Consider the following 21,588-nt stretch of genomic DNA (forward strand, 5'->3'; position numbering starts at 1 on the left):
TAACACGTGCCTTCCTGGTCGGACGTGTTATGCTGCGTCCCCGGTGTTCTCTGTTCTTCAGGGGATGCTCTGCCTCCCGGACTTCTGAGAAATGTCGGGTCACCGTCAGCCTTAGTGTCTGCGTCAGAGTGAATTGTAAGGCCAAGGCCAGTGGGGACTGGCGTGGCCTCTGTGGTGGTTATCAAACCTGTCTGGAGTCGTGGTCTGAGGGCTGGGGTGTCAGGCTCCTTTCGGGGTGTTTTCCCAGCCTCGGCCACTTGCATCCACGTTGGCGACTTCATCGCAGTGGCTGCCGCCCCGGAGCTCCTTGGGTGCTGCGCGCTCTAGGGAGGGGCTCTCCTGTCATCTCCCGCCCGCCCGCCCTCCAAGGCAGGGGCGGTCTCCCGGGACACAGGTATAGTCACGCTGAGACGGTGTGCAGGGTTGGAGCTAAGCGTTCAGCTCTGGTTCTCCTAACTCTACACTCGGTCCCCAGCCTGGTGTTCAGCTTCTCCCAGGGTATTCGGCCCGCGCTTGGTGTATTTTTAGATTGTTGCCTCACACCCACACTCACCTAACCTGTGTTTTTTGCACAGGAAGCTGGGTGAGGGGCTCTGGTGGTTAGGTAGCCACGGAGGGGTCTGGTTTCCACGCTTACAGCCCCTCTGCTTTCAGAGTGCACAGTGGGACACCCTGGTTTTTACATGCTCTGCCTAACGAACATCTGAACACCCATCACCAGCAGGCATGTGCCTTAGGTGCTGGAGGGGCCCCCGCTCCTTCGAGAGCTCCCTCTGATGGCAGCTGAGCTGTGTCAACTGGCCACTGCGCGCTCCTCTCCCTCCCGGTTTCCCGGATTGCCTCCGGGAAGGAGAGACACTTCCGTCTGCTGCGGTGAACGGATAGCGTGGTTTCCTTCTGTTGATCTGTGTCACGAGCAGTAGCGCTGAGCTGTGTTCTGCACGTGGGAGTTACTTACTCTCAGACTCTCAATCCTAACAGAGTTCACGCTGCATCTCGTTCATGAAAACCCTTGTAATTTTGGTTTAAATTTATTTTCTGACGTTAACAACTTCCACTCTTTCTGAGTTGTTCTTGACAGTAACTTGAAGAGGTGATTCTGCTTTCAGGTAGCCCAGTGGACTGCTCCTTTTTTGCCATTTAAGGGATTTCATCTGCATTACTGAGGGCCGTACTTTAAGGCTCTGCTCCTGGTGGCGGTGGTGTCCAGGCTTGTGAGGACAGCCCCTCCCCTCGCCCCTGGGCGATGCTGCCGCTCACTGCAGCGAGGGCAGGGGCGGGGAGAACTCTGGTTTACCTGGTTTGCCTTTTATTTATGCAGGTTGTCTCTCCCTACAAGCTACCTGCGCATGGTTAGAGGTTCCTAGAAGTCTTTCTAGATGCACTGAAGAGCGTTGGCAGCACGGGCCAGCCAGCGCTCATGTTCCTCTCTGCTTTCTTTGCATGACGTTCAAAGACCCCGATGGCACTCTCTGATCACCAAGTACCAGCTGAGCCAGCTGACCGAGTCCAGCGCGGTGGGCGGTGACAGGCTGATGCGGGTCTTCTGCCTGCCCCCTGGCCTGGTGGTTGGGCTCTGGAAGGTGAGCCCGGCGTGCACCTGCCCCGCCGCCTCCCGTCCACACCCCCATCGCTCCCCTCGCACATGGGGCAGAGGGTGCGGTTCCTGCTGCCCCCTCACGACTCCACGTTTCCACCCGGGGTCCCTTTGCTGCTTACGCCCACGGCACGAGCCCTTCCTGCCCATGTGCTGGGTTCCCGTCACCCTGTGATTTCCCAGGATGTCCTGTCTCCTCCAGGCAGTCCACGCTCCTGCCTGCTGCTCCTTTGTGCCCTTCCTCTGTGGAAGCTTCTTCCTGCCCGTTTCACCCGGGGGGCTCACTGGTGTCTCTGTTCATGGTGGGGAAGCAGCCCGCCAGGCGTTTGCTTTCCCCAGGGCCGTTTCCAGTCAGCCAGCTCCTCCTCATCCCCTGGGCGGTCGTGGCAGTGAGGGGCGACAGTGTCCTCCCCACGTGGCCAGGCCGGCTTGCCCCTGTGGCTGTGGCCTGTGAACAGGCTGGTTGTGAGAACAGTTCACACGTGTTCACGATGACCAGGCGGCGCCCAGGCCCCCACGCCAGCCTCCAGACCGCTTCTCCCCTCGTCCTGCCGTGGCCTCTGCTCTTCCTCCCACCCTCCCTCCGCGTGCGGCGACTGTGGACCAGGCCGCATGTGGCTTGCTCTGGGCTCCTGAGTCGGTCCACCTGGGCTGGCCGCACAGATGCCAGGACCCTGGCTGACCCCATGGTGGAGGTCTCGCAGGCGTTCCCTTCATCTCTGAAAAGCCTTCGAAACAACCTGGAATTAACAGTGTATGTTCTCACAGTCAGCTTATGTCACAGGGCACTCTGATGCTTCACGAGTGCTGGGGTGTTAATGCTTCTGGTTCCACGCACTGCGTCTCGGGTGCCTTGTGGTCCTGCCGTCACTGTGACGTCTTATCAGGCAGTGATGGTGAGTTAGTGCTGCGGGGTCTTAGATGGTAAGAAACCACATCTCTCTGTGAGATGCATGTGCTGAGATCAGAAACAGTGACCCTGTGAACAATGAAAATATTTCTGCTGACACATGTCTTCTTTTAATTGCCTTTGCAGAGGGAGGAGGAGCTGGCGTTCGTTATGGCAAATCTGCATCTCCACTGCCTCGTGGAGAGGAGCATGCTGGGGTCGCCTGCTGTGTACGTATCGCTGTGTGGTGTGTGCAGTTTTGTACAGTCAGCATAAGGGAGTCTGAGGTGAAACCGTCCTAACATTCCGAGAATAGCTTCAAAGATACCGTGTTTTTAATCAGTAGCCACAAGCTGACGGGCACAAGTATGCAGTTGTTGCCAACAGTAACTGGGTTACCTGCGAGTAGCCTCCACTGCACTCGTTAGGGCTCAGGCTGGCGCGCCTTGTGGGATGCGGTCTGTAGATCAGGGCAGCGCCTCACAGTAATGAGGTTCAAGCGCACTGAGACCCTGCACGCTCTTGGTGCTGCTCTGCTTGCTCGATCATGACAGCAGGCAGACCATGGCCCCTGGGGTCTGAGCTCCAGGCATGCGCTGTGCTTGGTCAGGACAGCGCGCCTGTTAATGGACCTCAGGTCAGCGTGTGGGCCGTGCTTTCCATTTCTCCGCTCCTCTCACCCCCCGGGGCCAAGGCACCCACATACTGACCTGGAAAGCTCCTGAGTGCTTCTCCGTTTGGAGCGTTAGCTGCTAACTTGTTTCTTCCTGGATGAAGCCTTGTTCATCGTAGCTCTGGGTCTCCTCCCGGCGGTCCCTGAGCTGCTGCTCTTGTCTGGCGTGTCTTCCTGCCGCACATTCAGCCCTCTAAATGCCAAGACCACGCAGAGCAGAGCTGCTGTCCGGGGCGGGTCCCAGCCATGTTCTGTCGTGGTGGTCCGGGGGTGCCCAGGGAACACGCGATTTTTGCCCATTTGTATAGAAGTAGAGAAAAGGAACATGTCCTTTCTTCTGAGCCAGTGGTATTGAACCCTATCGGGAATCCACAGAGGGCTGGCGGCAGCTGGTGTTGTGAAGGGGTGTTCATTTTCTAGGGAGTCTTTCCTGTCGGAGCCTCTTGCCTCTGGGGCTGACAGATTCGCGCATGTGTGTGTTTCGCTCCTCAGCCCCTACGAGTTGCCTCCTCACACACCCGTCTCGGACGACAGCCCTGAGCGTGGACTGCACGGCTACAGGCTCCACGTGGACATGCACAGCGGGGGCGTGTCCTGCCTCTGCGGCTCCTTTCACAATCTCTCCGCCAGCAAAGGTGAAGCTCCCTCAGTTTGAGTGTTTGATTCGGTGTGAAATTCAAAGTCTGAAGAGGCATGGGGACCACTTTTTATACCCGAGTTAAGGAAGGCCCCCCGAGTGACCAGTACCCGTGTCCTTCCTGGCCCTGCACGCCCTCTCCCCCCGCAGACCCCTTATCACGGGCTGTGGGGCTTCTGGGCCAGCCCCGCTTGCAGTTGCTGGCTCTGGGTCCATCATCACGTCCCCCTTCTCTACCTTCTGGAATATTCTCTGCTCACCCTTTCCGCTGGCAGCTGGTGCTTTGCCTCACCACATGCCCCCTCTCCCATCCTGACTTCTTCCTTCTCAAAGGAGTGTGGTGAATGTGGTGGATGCCCCCACAGGCCCAGTGTGGGGCGTGCCCAGGGTGAGGGCAAAGGAGGCCAGACGGCGGTGGATGGGAGGCAGGGGGCGTCACCCGGGGGTGGGGGTGACGCCGGCACCTGCCCTGGTTCTGACTGTTTTTACCTGGTGTCGTTCCTTGTATCCTGTAAACTTGAACTTCGATGTAGAGACTTGCTTAGACTCAAGTTTCACACTGGTTATAAGAATATTTTATAGGGGGAAATTATATACTTCATTTCTGAATGTCCTGTTCCCCCAGATTCTTCCACCTGCTGGATTTGACATCCATTAATACTCCCTGCCTGGGCATCCCAGGTGGCACTAGTGGCTAAGAACCCACCCCCCAGTGCAGGAGACATGAGAGGCTTGGGCTTGATCCCTGGGTCAGGAAGATCCCCTGGAGGAGGGAACAGCAACCCCTCCCAGGATTCTTGGCTGGAAAATCCCATGGACAGAGGAGGCTAGTGGACTACAATCCGTGGGGTCACCAAGAGTTGGACACAACTGAGCAACTTAGCAGCATGTTAGCAATACTCCCTGCCTACATCATCTTTTTGGGGTTTAGAAAACGGTGATTTAAAAATTGCGTCATTCTATCCGCAGTTATTAGCTAAGCTCTTGTAGAGAACCTTTTCCTTCATCAATTGGGTGACTTCCTATAATGGCAGGGTAAATGCTTTAATCCTTTCTCTTTTAACCACCAATTTGCAGATTACAAAATTGATGTATTTGTCACCTGCTTCCTTATTCTCTGAGTCATCTTTGCATTTGTCTCAAGATTTCTAGGCTTTTCTGTGCGTGTTGGCACTTTTATTACAATTATGAAGAATGTATATGTTAACCTAGGGTGAATTGACATCTTTGGATCTTCCCTGGTGGCTCAGATGGTAAAGCGTCTGCCTACAATGCGGGAGACCTGGGTTCAATCCCTGGGTCAGGGAGATCTCCTGGAGAAGGAAATGGCAACCCACTCCAGTATTCTTGCCTGGAAAATCCCATGGACGGAGGAACCTGGTTAGGCCGCAGTCCATGGGGTCTCAAAGAGTCGGACATGACTGAGCCACTTCACTCACTCACTTCACTCATGGTAGAAACGGTTTTGAGGGCGCTGTCTCCTGTCTCTCTTGTTTAGTGTCACTTTGGACTCTTGGGTTATTATGTACTCAATAATTTATAATCAGTTATAGACATTATTCTTCGTAAAGCTAAAATTGTCCCCAGTTTGGTCAGTGGGCTCTACTTCAGGATCCTACTTCTCTGCCTGTTCATATACCTTTCTTCTTCTCTGAGTCATCTTTGCATTTGTCTCAAGAAGATTTCTAGGCTTTTCTGTGCCTGTTGGCACTTTTATTACAATTACGAAGAATGTATCTGTTAGCCTAGGGTGAATTGACATCTTTGTTGTTTGTTTGTGCCCCCCTCCTGAAGTATGTGGAATGTCTTTCAGTTTGTTCAAAAATACTTTTATGTCTTTTTGGGATGTATCAATTTTCTTCATACTAATTTTGCACATTTCTTAAGATTTTTAGTAACTATTTCCTCCATTGTTTTTGCTATATCTTCTAACTGTTTTGTAATGTCTTTTTGTGGTTTTGGTCTCAGGTCACTGCTGATCTCATAGAATGAGTTGGGAAATATTCCCAACTCTTGAATTTTTTTTAGGATTTTGGATAGAATTTTTTTCTTAAGTGGTTGGTGGAATTCACCTTTGAAGCCATCAAGGCCTGGAGCTTGCTTTGTGGGAAGGTTTTTAGATACAGTGTCAATTTCCTTTATAGATGTAGGTCTGTTTAGGTTTTCTGTTCTTGTGTGAGCTTTGGTATTTTGTGTCTTTCAAGTTATCTGTGTAAATATAAAGATTGATGAGTGGGTTCATCAATGAGTGGGTTCATTGGTGGGTGGGTTCATCAACAGAAGAACAATCCCACTTCTTCTGTTGTAAATTTCTCCATGAATGTTTACCAGATGACGAGTACTTAAATCCATTATTTTATTGGTGGTTTAGTCACTAAGTCATGTCCCATTCTTGCGACCCTGTGTACTGTAGCCCACCAGGCTCCTCTGTCCATGGGATTTTCCAGGCAAGAATACTGGAGTGGGTTGCCATTTCCTTTTCCAGGGGATCTTCCCCACCCGGTCTTCTGCCCTGCATGTAAGTCTCTTGCATTGCAGGCAGATTCTTTACTGAGTAAGCCACCAGGGAAGCCTGGTCCATCATTTTATTAGAGATTATAAAATGGTGATTCCTTAATTGTATCATTCCTTCTTCATCTATTATTAGCATTTGATAAGAAGGGTTTTCTTTTGTCAGTTATTAAGTTACCATGAAATATAATTAATACAGGAAAGGCCTGATACATGCTTGATTCTTTCTTGATTTACATACAGTGTAGTAATTTATGCTGTAATAGTCTTTGAAGATGACTTATAAGTTTTCTATGCTCAGTTGCTCAGTCCTGTCTCTTTGTGACCCCATGGACGGTAGCCCACCATGCTCCTCTGTCCATGGGATTTTCCAGGTAAGAATACTGGAGTGGGTTGCCATTTCCTTCTCAAGGGAGGTATTATTGTTAATTCATGGATTGAAAAAACAGAGGTTATTTATTTTAGTCCATTTGAAGCCATTGTTTTTATTACTGTGATGTTCAGACTGTCCTGTCATGGGTCATCTGCTTCTGTTCTTCTGACATGACTCTTCCTCTTTGGTAACTTGCTTGTGTTCCAACAGGATGAGATGCTTCAAGCTCATGTTGTCTGTTTCCCACCCAGACCTGGACTTGGCCATTTCCCAGGACTTCTGTTTCCTTTTATTTCTCACTATAGACTGTGGCATTTAGAGATCATAATCTATATCCTAAGGACGGGGTTTTCACTGGGCAGAGCTATGAGGTTTGTAGACTTTATAATATGTAGAAATAAATTATACATTCATTTAAATTAAAGATCTTGGGGTTTTTAATTCACCTATCATTTTTATATACTTATATTTCTTTTCTTATACTGAAAGTCTTTGTTCCAAACAACATCAAAATATATAAAATTTCAACCCCCCCCCCTCAAATACTGATATTATTAGTAATAACTTATTGCATGTTAGGGCTTCCCTTGTAGCTCAGTCAGTAAAGAATCTGCCTGCAATGCTGGAGACCTGGGTTTGATTCCTGGGTGGGAGTTTGATTCCTGGGGAAGGAAATGGCAGCCCACTCCAGTATTCTTGCCTGGAGTAATCCCACGGACAGAGGAGCCTGGCAGGTTACAGTCTATGGGGTTGCAAGAGTCGGACACGACTGAGTGACTAAGCACACATTAGATGTTATTTTAATTAAGATTTTCCTTGTGGCTTTTAATGTACTTAAGATATATATATCACGTTAGAAAAAGTTAAGTCACCTAAAATAATTCTGCTCTGTGTGGTTATGCTCTCACCTTGATATACAATTAGGGTGATTTGTTTCAGTTGACTTTTTATTTTTCAGGATTGCTTTGCTTCTGTTTTTACACTAAGAAATTACATACCACATTTGTATGGTCCAAAGTTGAAGTTATAAAACAATGTAGTTCAGAGACGTTTACTTCTGCCCTGTCTCTTCACTTCTGTTCTTTCCCTCCCTCCAAAGGTAATCCTTCATATTAGTCTGAAGTTTGTTCTTTCAATGTTTCATTTTGAATACATAATGCTATATATTAATATATTAATATTTCTCCCAATTTTTAAAATGAGACATACTAGACTCCCTTTGATGTTCCTTCATTTTTTCCAATTAATAATTTATTCTGAAGATTAGTTTTTAGAATAAGATACAGGTCTTTCTCTTTTTTCTCCTTCCCCACCAGCTCAGTTGGTAAAGAATCCACCTGCAATGCAGGAGACCCTGGTTCAATTCCTGGGTCAGGAAGATCTGCTGGAGAAGGGATAGGCTACCCACTCTAGTACTCTTGGGCTTCCCTTGTGGCTCAGCTGGTAAAGAATCTGCCTGCAATGTGGAAGACCTGAGTCCTATCCCTGGGTTGGGAAGATCTCCTAGAGAAGGGAAAGGCTACCCACTCCAGTATTCTGGCCTGGAGAATCCCATGGACTGTATAGTCCATGGGCTTGCAAAGAATCGGACATGACTGAGCGACTTTCACTTGTTAATGTCTTTTTCTGTGGTTTCCAGCCTTTGCTGTTATAGATAGTGGTTTAGTGAATATAAAGTGAATAGCCGTGTTCACATATCACTTCATGTCTTTGTCAGCTTGTCTTTGGGACACTTTCTTAAAAATAGAATTGCTAGCTCAAAGAGTACATTGCAAATGTAATATTGAAAGATACTGGCAAATTCCTCTTTGTGAGAGTATTTCCAACTTAATGGGAAATGAAGTTAATAAAATATGTTGTCACTAAGTACATTTCTTCTAGGTTTTTGTTATATGTCCTCTTGAGTTTCTTTCTATTCTTGGATTTGTTGGATTTTTTTTTACAAAAATCAGGAATAATTATTAAATGTTATGAAATACATTTGGGCAACTATTGATGGTATGATTTCTTCTCCTTTACAATATTAACAGTAAATTTCATTAATACATCTTCTATGGGAATGTTAACATCCTAGAGTCCCTAAGACAAGCTCTTCTTCTCTAATATGTGCTTATTTTAAAAATACTAGTTTCAGTTACTTGGTTTTTAGTATTTTCCATTTAAACTCAAACTATAGTTTTCAGTTTTGTATGTGTTAAATTTGTTTCGTTTTCAGTCATAAGCAAGTTTTCTACTTTGAATCAGTTTAAGATTTATATAATTTCCTAGAAATCATCTGTTTTGGGCTTTATTTTGATCTTTTCTTAGCTTTTTGAGTTGACTGCTTAGATTGTTTAACTTTCAGGTTTTCGTTTCTTTTTTTTCCTCCAGTTCCCTTTATGCCCAGAATCTTGGACTCTCGAGGTTGGAAGGAATTGAAAGGTGATCTAAAGAATGATCTATTCTGGGCTTGAATTTGCTCTGCCCAGAAACAGCCCACCTGCCTTTTTTTCTGCTTTTCATTGAGCCCAAAGTAGTTTCTCTGTCCATCCACCCATTTGCCTTGATTCTGTTATTTAAAAGAGAGAATGAAATCTCATCCCTTTTCCTGGTACGCACCGTGGAGGGGCTGCTAACGTGCGCACCTGTTCCCAGGGCGCCACGTGCATGCCCGGGGCTGCTGCTGGCAGAGAGCTTGGTCTCACGCTTCGGGGCTCCAGCCCCGGGTCCTCGGGTGCCCTTCGCATCTCGCTTTCCCTGCCTGACACGGTCTCTCTTCTCCAGGGGTTGGGCTGAGGCCCGTGTCGCGGGGGCTGCTGGGAGTTCAGAGGAGAGGACTGCCCGTGCCTCGTTCTCATTCTCGGGGAACACCGAGTCCTGTTGACTGCGCTCTGTGTGCGTCCCTCATGCCCGAGCTGTGCCCTCGACTGTGATGAGGACAGGACGAGGGTGGCAGAGAACCTGGGCGGGCGCTCGTCACAGGTGCCTGCTGCACGCTTCGTGCCCGTGTTAGTCTTCACGGCAAGCCTGTGGGCTGGGCACTGTGCCCCCTCCTGGGTCACTGCTGGAGTGGCTGAAGCTTGTGCTTGGGGTCCTCCCTCCGGCTGCACCCCGGGCTGACCGCGGAGCCCAGGGTCTCAAGCCCTGGGCTGCTGTCTCCTGTATGCTGTACTTTGCAGCGTTGTGTGTCTAGGGTGTGCCTTCTCCTGTGTGACTCTGTCTTTTCAAGGTGATGGGCTTGTAAGGGTGTCAGGTGGGGGCCCTTCTCTGCCTGAACGCTGACGTACCCTGAGAAGGTGAGATGATTGTTAGGACAGGAAGGAGGCTGAGTAAAAGAATGGGAGCCTGTGACAGGAGCAATTCAATTCGCCTTTCATCTGTTTTCACCATAAGGGACGTTTTCCCCATAAGGCTTCACACGACTCTCTTGCATGTTTCCTCTGCCTGTGGTTCCGCGATGCGGACCAGCAGAGGGCGCTGTTGCCATCAGAGTAGTCATCCCTCTACCAGAGCACAAACCCACGTGTCCTCTGGGTTTTTGAGAAATGCGCTTGTGGTTTCAGGTGGAATATTTAATAAATTCCAGCTCTGTCATTGCGGGAGGGGATGACAGCACAGTGCCCCTGTCAAGGGTAATGTTTTATCCTCACGGTCCTAGAATTGCAGGACGCTGAGCAGCCTGCAGAAGGGAGTGGCAAGACCTTGGCAGCTCACACCTCTTTCCTCCAGACCCTTGAGGTTTTTCTCTTTCTCTGACTTTGCTCTGTATCCTCTCGCGGTAATAAATCTTAGCCATTAAGACAGCTATGCCCTGAGTCCTGTGAGTCTTCCCAGTAGGTCCTCTGGGTCTTGGGGACCCAGTGCCAACCATCTACCCACATCTGCAAAAGTACAGAAGTCATAACGTGCCCAGGGAAACCCAGGAACCCCTCCCAGGGCCGTGCGGTTACACACGAGTCGCGAATCCACCTGCCCAGTGCTGTCTGCCTGAGAAGCATGTCGGAGCCTCAGCACCCAGGGCTCTTACTGGGGCTGGCCACGTGGGCACCCTCTGCCAGCCTCACCCACATTCCAGACTCCCAGGAGGAAAAGTATTCAGCATGGATCACGCTGTCGGTACAGACTGTTCAGTCAGAGAGGAATGGTGAGGTAGGAATCCTCCTGAAACCCGTCTCCAGACCTCAGCCAGAGGCTGGCAGGCTTTCTAAGGGTAGGCTGTCTCAGGATGCGAGCGCACTTCACCCAGTGGAAGAGCAGACAGGAAGCGTCCAGTCGTGTCTTGGAAGTGTAAATGGAGCCCGAAAAAGAGCACGTTCAGCAGTGCAAAGTATGAAAGAATGTGTATTTTTTTGATCTTAGTATCAAGCTAATTATTACCAATTTTCAGAAGCTGGAGGAAAAAGATTTTGCACAGTACAGCATGTTGAGACTTTTTATCAGTGTTGAGAGGGAGAGTGATGGTAAAGAGGCAGAGGAAAAGAACTTCTAGATAACAAAGTATGCTGCTAGTGTCACTTATTTGAGTTGCTACAAAATGCATTTAAAAACTAATGGCTTTCTCCTTTTATGGGATTTGAGAATTCTGAATATGTGGACATTTGTAAAAAACAGAAATCACCCAAGGACAACTCTTGTTTCTCTTTTGGTTCATTGTCAAGTCTAGAGCTATGTTTATATTTGCGGACCACACTGTGGGAGCAGTGCCTGCTTTTTCCCCATGTCACTAAATAGCCTTTGAAAAATTAGACCTTGGGAAGTTGTATGACAACCTGTTGTTGGGTCTTATCATGCTTTATTGACCTATTCTCCTTCTGTTGGGCATTTAGGTCTCCTTTTCCATGATTATACCACTATTATCATGAGCATTATTTTGAAAAATGTTTGGTAATTTGAGAGGTGACAATGACATCTGATTGTTTTAACTTCGTAAATGTTGAATGTATATCCAGGGTTTGGAATAACAGGCGTGTCTAAAGATTATCTGAAGATAATTAATCTGAGAAAATTAGCAAAGCCATGTGTATTGACTGTTTTAAAAAGCCTGTGGACTGTAGCTGAGTTGGCGGTTGCTGAAGCAGCTGTCAGGTGCGCTGCTTAGGGCACCTAGCCGCTCAGGCTGCAGTGGCACCTGCCACAGGTGTGTGGCATGTGGTCAGGTGGAAAGGAAGTGAGGAGTGTTCCAGGAGACGGGGCTATACCAGTGCTGTCTGGTTTTCATATCTCTTTCCTAACTGAATTTCCAGTTGTTTGTGTTTGATTGGTTCCACTATTTTAAATGTTTACTAGATCTATGTGAGTTTTAGTTGCAAATATTTTCAACATTTTGTCTTTTGCCTTTTTAAGTTTTGTACATGTTGCTTTGGATTCCTGCCCCCACCCCCAAGTGTTGTTTTTTTCTTAATATTTATTTATTTTGTCAGGTCTTAAATGCGGCACGAGGAATCTTGAGTTGCAGCATGTCGGGTCTAGATCCCCCACCAGGGATCAAATCCTGGCTCCCTGCATTGGGAGTGCAGACTCTTAGCCACTGGACCACCAGGGAGGGTCCCACTAAAAAATCTTTCATTGTATATAATCAGTCCTTTTTTCTTGTTGTTGCTTCCAAGATTTTTACACATAAAAAGTACCCACTTGGCAAGGCCAGGCGAACATTCACCTATGTTCCCTTTCTGTTACTTCCCTTCCTTTTGTAAACCCAGGGCTTCCCTCGTGGCTCAGCTGGTAAAGAATCCGCCTGCAATGCGGGAGACCTGGGCTGGATCCCCAGGCTGGGAATGACCACAGGCAGCCTGCAGTTCCCTGCCTTCCCACAAGGGCTCCTTCTCTGCTGTGGGTTGGCCCCCTCTCCCTGTGACTCTACCAGGCAGGAAGTTCGTCCAGGCTTTACTCATGGATTTTGTTATGAAAATGTGTCCCCTCCCCCAGGGTAACGTTTCTTACCAATGAACTTTTATCGAAAACGTCTCAGTTATTTCCATCCATTTATTCTTTTAGATGTATTTAAAATAATCACTTGGCCAGATTTTAAGTGTCTTATTTGGGTTTTGATCAGATTTGTATCAGATGTGTACATTAATTTGGAAGGGATTGATGCAGTTTCATTCAGGGCTCTGGACCTTCTGTTTAAGTTTTCTTCCTCGTCCTTAGGAGAAATGTTTGTTACGTAGGTCTTTGACTTTTTTCAACTCATTTTTGTGTCATTGTGAGTGAATACTCGTAGGTTATGTTTCCGTTAACTGTTACTAGATTTGTTTTATATCCTTTGGAGATTTTGTGATGTGCTTTTCATTAAAATGCTGATTAAATAATAAATAGTACCGTACTCTGTAAGGTGCAATAGAAAACACTGAGGGATCTGAAAGAAGTTATGGGCCTGAGAAACTTTTTACTTTACAAAAAAGTAGGGTTGTTCTTCTCTTGAGGAACAGAAACTGTTTAGCCCAGATAACCTCTTTTTAAGAAATTCTACTTTAAATTTTGTATGGTTTGTTTGAGATATGTTTCTTATATAGTATGTCACCCCATTTTTATTGGTTGTGATTCCAAAAATAGATAGTTTTTTGTTTCCTCTGTTCCTTGATACTAATTACTTTCTGTGTTTCTAGGTCAAATTATCCTCTCTAAACATTTGTGGTAACAGGAAGGCATTAGAAATTGTTTAGTATTTTCTAGGTGGTGATTATCTAGAAAAATTAGAGCAGATAATTTGTATAGCATCTTCGTCAGTGGTGGTGCTTACCTTTTCCCTGGTTTGCACATTCGGTGGCCCGTTATGAACAAATTGGCGCTACAGACTGCTGTCCACACGGCAGGAGAACACAGACCTCCATGCATTTCACGTCATAGCTCATTGGGAGCCAGTGGTCTTTTCCCTGAAGCGGGACAGGCGATGTGATTTGTGGGGCCCAGCGTAAAATGGAACTTCGAGGCTCCTTGTGAGAAAATTATTCAGTTCAGAATGGTGACAGTAAACCAGGAGGGTCCTCTGCAGACGCACAGGTTGTGGCCCCTGAAGCTGGCCCCCCCGCCCCCTGCCTGCCCCAGCCTGGGGACCCAGGACCTGTGGAGAGGAGCCTTGAGGTTCTGAAAGCGTTCATTATTGTTTAGTCACTCAGTTGTGTACTACTCTTTGCAACCCCATGGACTGTAGCCCACCTGACTCCTCTGTCCGTGGGATTTCCCAGGCAAGAATACTGGCGTGGGTTGCCATTTCCTCCTCCAGGGGATCTTCCTGACCCAGGAACAGAACCCACGTCTCCTGCACTGGCAAGTGGATTCTTTACCACTGAGCCACCTGGGAAGCCTTTACAGGAGCCCTTTTCCTCCTCTTTTGCATTTCTGGCCTCTTTACTTCTGTTTGAGATTCTAACTTCATGAATGCCCAGAGGTTCCTTAGAGAAAATCACAAATACATGTCCAATGGGTCTGTCAGACTTTTTTCTTCATGTTCAGGGACTTGGTCTGTAACTGCATTTAACTATTTACATTTTATGTATATCAGGGGTTTGGAATAACAGATGTGTCTGAAGATTATCTCAAGATAATTATCTGAGAAAAATAGCAAAGCCATGTGTATTCCAGGGGAGATTTACTTTAGACAGCTGAGAGGAGATTTTCTCACTTTAAGAATTAGTGCCATTTCTGTTTGATCATTAGAGTCTTGTTCCTAATTACTACTTTGTAGCATCAGGTCTCTGTAGCTGTGAGTTGTTAATACTCTGTGGCATGTATTTCTAGGTTTATAGGGTCTCCCTCCCTCTTTATCCAAAACTTGCACAGACATCTGAGAGTTGCTTCTGTTCCATTTATTTGTGCTCCTGAGCTGGTCTCCAGATGGTGATCGAGGGTTCTGTCTTGTTCAGTTTATCTGTTTAGTTAACCTGTGCTCTGTTGTCCTTGCCTCAGGCCGTTCTAATCTAACTGAACCCCACCCCCCGCCCCTTCTGTGTTCTTTGCTTTAGGAAAAAATCACTGGTCTCTCCTCCCCACTGTCTTTACTTCCCACTTTTTCTATGTTCTATTTGTGATGCAAAAAATGAACTCTAATCATAGCTGAGAAATGAGAACTGTTGACAGTAGTGTCCTTAATATGCCACAGAACACATGACCTTTATTCCCAGAGACTAGGTTATTTTAGGAAAGAGATCAACAGTCCAGTATCTTTAAATGTTCAAGAGTATAGGGCTCTCTTGGAGGCTCAGGCAGTAAAGAATCTGCCTGCAGTGCTAGAGAGCCGGGTTCAGTCCCTCGGTTGGGAAGATCCCCTGGAAAAGGAAATGGCAACCCACTCCAAAGAGCTGGACACGACTGAGTGGCTAACACACAGGGGTTTAGGAAAGGAAGAGATGAACGCAGTTAGAAGGGTGCCGTGAGCCGCAGGGGTGACGGGTAAGCTCCCTAAGGCACTGGGGGACGAGGAAGCTCTGAGGACTCAAGTGGGCCCTGCCCGGAGTTACGGTTGGATGGGAAAAGCGGGGCTGGTGCTTACGCAGAGGGGCCTTCGGAGGAACAGTGATCAAGATAACAGCTAACGCTTGAGTGCCTCATTTTCTGTAACTTTCCCCTCTGCTTTCCAACTTAGAAAAAATTACAGAAATAGTTCAAGAACTCCCATATACGCATTTCCTTTTTTAACGATAGATTGGTCTTGCTTGTTCTAGGACGTCATACAAACGGGCTCATACAGTACGTCCTCGTGCGTTCAGACTCTTTCAGCATTGTGTTTTTGAGATGCAAGGGTGATTGTCATTCCTATTCATTGATGAATTGCATTCCATTGAAAAAATACACCAGAATTTGCTCACCTGTTTTCCTGTTGCTAGAGAAGGAATTTGGGTTGTTTTCTGGTTTGGACTGTTAGGAATAAAGCTACCGTAGATTTTTTATGAAAGTCTTTTTTGTGGGCATATGTTTTTATTTCTCTTGGCTAAATACCTAGGGCTGAAAAGTTGAATCTTAAGGCAGGTTTATGGATTGAAAGTTGATAATTTTTTTTTTTTAAGTATAAGAAATTTTTATGTATTAGAAGTTACCAAATTTCAGTTTTTAGAGTGGTTGTGCCATTTTACATTCTCATCATCTGTGTCTGAGTGCTCTGGTTGCTCCATATCCTGGGCAACCATTGATGTTATTCGTCTTTTAAATTTTCACGGATCTGGTGTGTGGCACTGGTGGTCTCTCCCTGGTGGCCGCCAGTGGTTAAGCACTTTTTCGTGTGCTTGTTATCCGTTTGTATGTCTTGTTTTGGAGTATCCTTGTGTCTGTGTATTCTGTCTCTTTATTCCTCAGTTGTAAGAGCTTTTTATATATTCTGGGTAATAGTCCTTTACCAGATACATGTCTTGCAGATATTTTTTCCCTGGCTGTGGCTTGCTTATTCATTTTCTCAGTGGTGGTGGTTTAGTTGCTCAGTGGTATCGACTCTTTATAACGCTATGGACTGTAGCCCTCCAGGCTCCTCTGTCCATGGGATTCTCCAGGCAAGAATACTGGAGTGGGTTGCCATTTCCTTTTCCAGGGGATCTTCCCGACCCAGGGATTGAACCTGGGTCTCCTATATTGCAGGTGGTCTCCTGCATCACAGGTGAATTCTTTACCAACTGAGCTTCCAGGGAAGCTCCAAATTTTCTTGATGATTTACCATTTTAGTGATCAGAAGTTTCTCATTTTGATGAAATCTCATTTATTATTTTTTTGTTTTATGGTATTGTTTTCTGTTAAAAACAATCTTCTGCACCAGGTTATGGAGATATTCTTTCTTCCAGCTGGAGTATCGTTTATGTCTGTGAACCATCCTTAATTAATTTTTGTATGAAGTATGAGGCAAGGGTTGAGGTTCGTTTCATTTTCCCAAATGAATAGAAAGTTGTTCTTACACCATTTGTGAAAAGGCTTTCTTTTCTCATTGAATTATTTTGATGTTTTTGTCAAAAAATCAGTTGCTTGTAACAGTATTGGTCTATTTCTGGACCCATCTGTTCTACATCATTCATCTATTGATCTTTATACTAATACCACACTGTCTTGATTGCTTTAGCTCTTTAGTAATTCTTGAAGTCAATTACTTTTCTTTTTTTTCAAGATTGTGTGGCTATTTTAGGCCCTTAGCATTGCCATGTGAATTTTAGAATCAGCTCGTCAAATCTTACTCTTTATTGATAAATTAGTTATTAAATACATGCTGGATGGTGTATGTGTGGTTGGATTCCTTTGCTGCTCACCTGAGACTGTCAGAACAGGGCTTGTTAATCAGTTATACCCCAACACAAAATAAAACGCTTAGGAGAATACCTGCTGGATTATCATTATTAAGCCTGTATATCAAATTTGGGTAAATGGACATCCTGACAGTCTCGAGTCTTGCAGTCCATGAACACGGTGCATCTTTCTGGCTGGCAGTAGACTTAACCCTTTAGATGGATTATTATTGTTGAGATAATACATAAAAGTACTTAGCGTGGCATTTATAAGGACCCATCCTCTAATGTTGCTATTTACTGTTAGTTCCATTAATCACACAGCTTTATAAAGTACTTTCTGTTCATATCTCATTTTGATTAGCGTGGAGCTTGACCATGGTCACACTGCTAGGAAATGCCTGGGCAGGGTTTGAAATGAAGTCCTTACGACTCTTGGATTTCGTGCTTGTAAGCGTATGTCCTGGAAGCCAAGGGTAGTGAGCCTTGTGTTGTATTTCTCTGTGTTTTGGGGGTGGCCTTTATATGTTGGCAGGTTAAGGTTAGACAGGATCCAACAACAGTTTATTCCAAATGGTTTAAGCATCACAGGAGTTAAATGAGGATGTGCTGGCTCACAGTCTCCCCAGAGAACTGTGGCTTCTCCCGTGAGAGCATCACCCTGTCACCCCAGGAGCTGACCGCAGAGTGCTGCCTGTGCCCCTGTCCCCACCCGTCAAGGCAGCTTTCCCTTCTCTGCCCCCGCCCTCTGTTCACACTGACCCAGGCGAGCAGGGACGCGCCCCTGCCAGGAGCCAGGTCACTTACCCCTGGTCTCAGGAGAGCTGGGGCGGCAGGCAGGGAGCCCAGGGGATCAGCCGTGGTTGGGGGGCTGCAGCTGGTTCCCCAGCACGTCTGGTCTGTGCATTCATACTTTCTACTCTGTTGGTAGTAAAATGAAAACAAAGCCTCTTGAGAATCTAAATCCACATTACACATTTTCAGCTAGTATGTAAACCAATGGGAGATCCTGTTTCCCTGATTTCATATCCATTTTAATCTGTCCTAACATGTCGTAGACACAGAACACAGTCTGGGTTGTATTTCTGCCGCTTCCCTGCTGTGTGGCCTCAGAGAGGGCGCTGTTCGCCTCTCTGCTTTCTCAACTATGAGCTCAGAGAAGCACAGTGTCTAATTAGTAGTCCTGTTCTAGGCTGTTCTTTTAAGCTGCTGTGCACAAAGTGCTTAACTTATGCTTGGTGTGCAGGAAATACCCAGAAGCATGACCCGTTTTATGTACACTCACCTTCACACCTGCGTCCTGTGTGCAGATTGCTTACATGGAGAGAGAGCTTCCCCTTGTTCCGTCTCAGAGATGGAAGTGGTTGCCAGGGTCGGTGGGGAGAGCGCTGACTGTGAAGAGCCACATTGCTGGTCTACAGGGAGGATGTCTGGTGATGACGGAAGAGCAGCGGTCCTCGCTTCCTGGAGAGATTTCATGTTTATCAACTCGGACGGATGTCACTGAGCTGTCGCTGGCTGTGGTACCTTGGAGTCTCCTTTCTGTCGTGGCTTGCGGACAGGCCGGCAGTCCCCCGCGTGGCTGTGCAGTGACACGGGTCTGAGCAGGGCCACATCTGCTGGGCAGGATGGCGTTGCCTCGGCTCCCCCGAGGCCTCGCTGGTGAAGCTGGCGAGCAGGGACCTGGGCTGCCCCGTGGAGCTGGAACGGCACTGCCCGATGGGACTCCCGCTCAGAGCCTGTGTCCTGCTTCCGATCTTTCGGTTGCGCCTATGTGAGGACACTGTGCCGTGTTCTCAGAACAGGACTGTGGCTCCCATGACAGCTCAGCTTTGGCTTTCTCTTGTCCTGTGAATGAAACGGCGTGGGGTCAGAGAGCTTGTGCTCTTCCTGGCTCTCCTCCCCCTGCTGGCCTGTGACTCACATCGCACGCTGGGGCAGGTGTGGCCTCTGAAGAAAGCTCACGTGCGAGTGAAGGCCCTTGACCCTGTCCTGGCTGATGCAGCCTTAGCAGGACGCGTTACAGTGGGTGCAGGAGGGTCAGCGGCCCCGCAGGCCCCCAGGTGTGCGTGCAGCCCCACCGTGACGGCCCTGGCGGTCAGGCTGCTTGCAGGCCGCCCAGCGTTGGTCCTCATGGCCCGGGCTCTCGTCTCAGCGCTGGTCCTCGTAGGCCGGGATTTCTGCTCATTTATGCGCTTGTGAGGAGACACTGTGTGGGGGCTCCTTCCCTGACCACGTCCACGGTCACCTGCCCTCCCGGCTCCTTTCTCTGGACGTCTCTCCTTCCCTTTCTGTGCACTTTCTGGCCCCTGTTTTCTTAAGCTCCACAGCTCTGTTTCCCCACTTTCCTTGCTGTTATGTTTTATCAGATCAGTGGAACCCCTGCCTCTCAGCGGCCTCTCCATGGTGACAGGGTGCTATCTGGGTTCACCCCAGGGGTCTCCCCATCTCCCCGGTGAGACACGCTCATTTCTCTGTCTTGGGAATGCAGGTGCAGATGGTGGTGCCCTGGCCTCAGCCAGACGCCGGGGTCTCTCTTTTCCTTCCATCCCCAAACCCAGCTCTTAGATCCACGAGGCTTCTTTGTAGTGGCTGACCTGAGGAATCTTGACCTGTCGTCCTGCATTGGTTGCTATATAGTAATTTAAAAAATCTTCAATCTTTTCAGGATACCTTGAAAATGAATACATGAAGCTCACTGTGATAAGTTTTAAAAATAACACAGAACACTTACCTCTTATTGGAAAAGTTGGCCTTTCTTGGAAAACTAATAGTTTTGATGGCTGTATAAAGGTAATTTTTTTCTTAAAGTACTCGGTCTCTGTATAATTAACGTGTCTGATGATGTGTATGTGTGATGCTGCTTTGAAAGTCCTAGATTGATTGTTCTGGTGTCGGAAGAGCTGTGCATGTCTTCTTACTGCTGACCATCAGTTGATTGACTTATCCAGCGCTTACTGAGCGCCTTTTGTTTTCCACTGAGCGAGGTGGGTGGGCGGCACTCAGCACCGTTTCTGAGTGGTGTTGATTGCACCCCTGAGCTCCCTCGAAGCCCTTTGGCTGTTTGTTTTATGGGGAAAGAGTGGAGCTGTAGGTTGCACCAGGCAAGTCGCATTTACTCAAAAACGTCTTACTCATACACCCATTTAAAGTATATTGCAGTTCTGTTCCACCATACAGATTTTTCCTTGAACAGTTAAATTGGAGCTTGCCTGTCACAAACCAGCCGCACAGCGGGGAGGCTTGCTGTGGGGGCTGGTGTGGCGGAGGAGGGTGGTTCTCACACAGTCGGGCTCCTCTGGTGACCCCTGTGCCCGTGGGCGCCCTGGTTCTCACTCCTCTCCTTCTGTATTTTGTGGGGTGAACTAGATTTACATGGGACGGTTCTGCTGTGGATGCAGAAGCCCCCAGTGAGCTAGGCTTTATGCTGCCTAGGAGCACGGAAGCCTCGTCACAGGGGTGAGGGGTGATGACTGAGGCAAGAGCCGCGTTGTCGCCGAGCATGGAGACCACTTCATTATCACTAAGGCGTCTCCCTTGGTCCACTTGCTCTTTGCTGTGATGAGATGTTTTGTTAATTGTACGTGTAAACAGGCATTTAAGCTTCGGCAAAGATCTGTCGTACACAAAAGAATATTGTTCCGTTTCTTCAGGAGCACAGGCCTGGCTTTTTAAAATGGGTTCAGGTGAGTCTTACAGAAACATGTACGAGAACGTTGAAATCACAGTAGATGTTGAGGACCAGGAAAGGCAGACTGTCAACCTGGCAGACTTAAGGGGTCAGGAAGTGCACACTCTGCACGTTCCCGCCTCCTGTGATTTTGTTCTCTTTCCTCTTCTCCCTCCTCTTTCACTTAGTCCTTCATGACGAGGCTCCATGTCTCCCCAGGTCTAACTGGGATTTTTATGCTTGCCACTTATGAATGTTTGTGTTTATTTTGTAGAGTTGCTCTATAATGGACCTAACTCTTCTGGAGGAGTACGGGAAGCCCTTCTGGTGCTTCAGTTCCCCGGTGTGCGTGCGGTGCTGCCCCGGGCCCTCTGACGGCCCCAATTTCTTGGGGGAGGCATACTGTGTGGACTACTCGGATTCGGAAGGAAGGCTGCACATGGAGCTGGTGTGGGTCGAGGAGACGGAGGAGTACTTCATCGTCAGCCTGGCCCTCTACCTGCGGTTGGCGAAAGTAAACCAGTGGTTTGGGACACAATACTAAGCGGTAGCAATCGGTGGCAAATTATTATTGCTGTTTGTTTTCATCGGACTAACTGGTTTTGTTCCTGGTGTTTGTCGTGAGTTAAAATAAAGCACTGGTCTGTTCGGTATCTTCTTATTTCACATTATAAGTTATGCTTCCTGGGTCATTTTAAAGTTAAGGTATAGAAGATTAAGTTACATTTTAAAAACACGGAAGTAGCACATCACAGTGGAAATTCACATACAATGAAAAAGGGAAATATTTACTCTTCTCCTGCCCTTGCACTTTAAAATGCAAGAAAATGGATGAGACTGGAAACTGGTAAGTTTGCTCTTGGGGGGGTGTGTGTGTGTAGAATAAAGATCATGTGACCTGATCTTTATAAAGGTGGTGTGTGTGGGTGTGTGTTGGGTAAAGATCATGTGACCACTGTATGTATGTGTCAGTGTGTGGGTGTGTGGGGGTGTGTGTGTTGGGTAAAGATCATGTGATCACTGTGTGTGTATATTGGATACATAGGATTCTTTCTTTGTAGGT

General features: G+C 47.4%; 1 protein-coding gene across 5 annotated transcripts in view; it reads left to right on the forward strand.

Annotated features, from left to right (window-relative positions):
• The window catches only part of FBXO15 (F-box protein 15), a 37,363-nt gene extending 16,185 nt beyond the window's left edge, over positions 1-21,178 (forward strand). For 4 of the 5 annotated variants that reach the window (XM_070361960.1, XM_070361959.1, XM_070361962.1 and 1 more), the window contains 5 exons: positions 1,457-1,583; positions 2,634-2,716; positions 3,652-3,794; positions 19,524-19,648; positions 20,800-21,178. In XM_070361960.1, coding sequence (XP_070218061.1) covers positions 1,457-1,583; positions 2,634-2,716; positions 3,652-3,794; positions 19,524-19,648; positions 20,800-21,069 — 748 coding nt within the window. In that variant the 3' untranslated portion in view covers positions 21,070-21,178. The remainder of the gene's footprint in view (positions 1-1,456; positions 1,584-2,633; positions 2,717-3,651; positions 3,795-19,523; positions 19,649-20,799) is intronic. The other variant, XM_070361963.1, reaches the window with a different exon arrangement.
• The last annotated feature ends 410 nt before the right edge of the window (positions 21,179-21,588 follow it).

The sequence above is a fragment of the Bos mutus genome, chromosome 24 (genome assembly GCF_027580195.1).
Source record: "Bos mutus isolate GX-2022 chromosome 24, NWIPB_WYAK_1.1, whole genome shotgun sequence".
NCBI classification, from domain to species: domain Eukaryota; kingdom Metazoa; phylum Chordata; class Mammalia; order Artiodactyla; family Bovidae; genus Bos; species Bos mutus.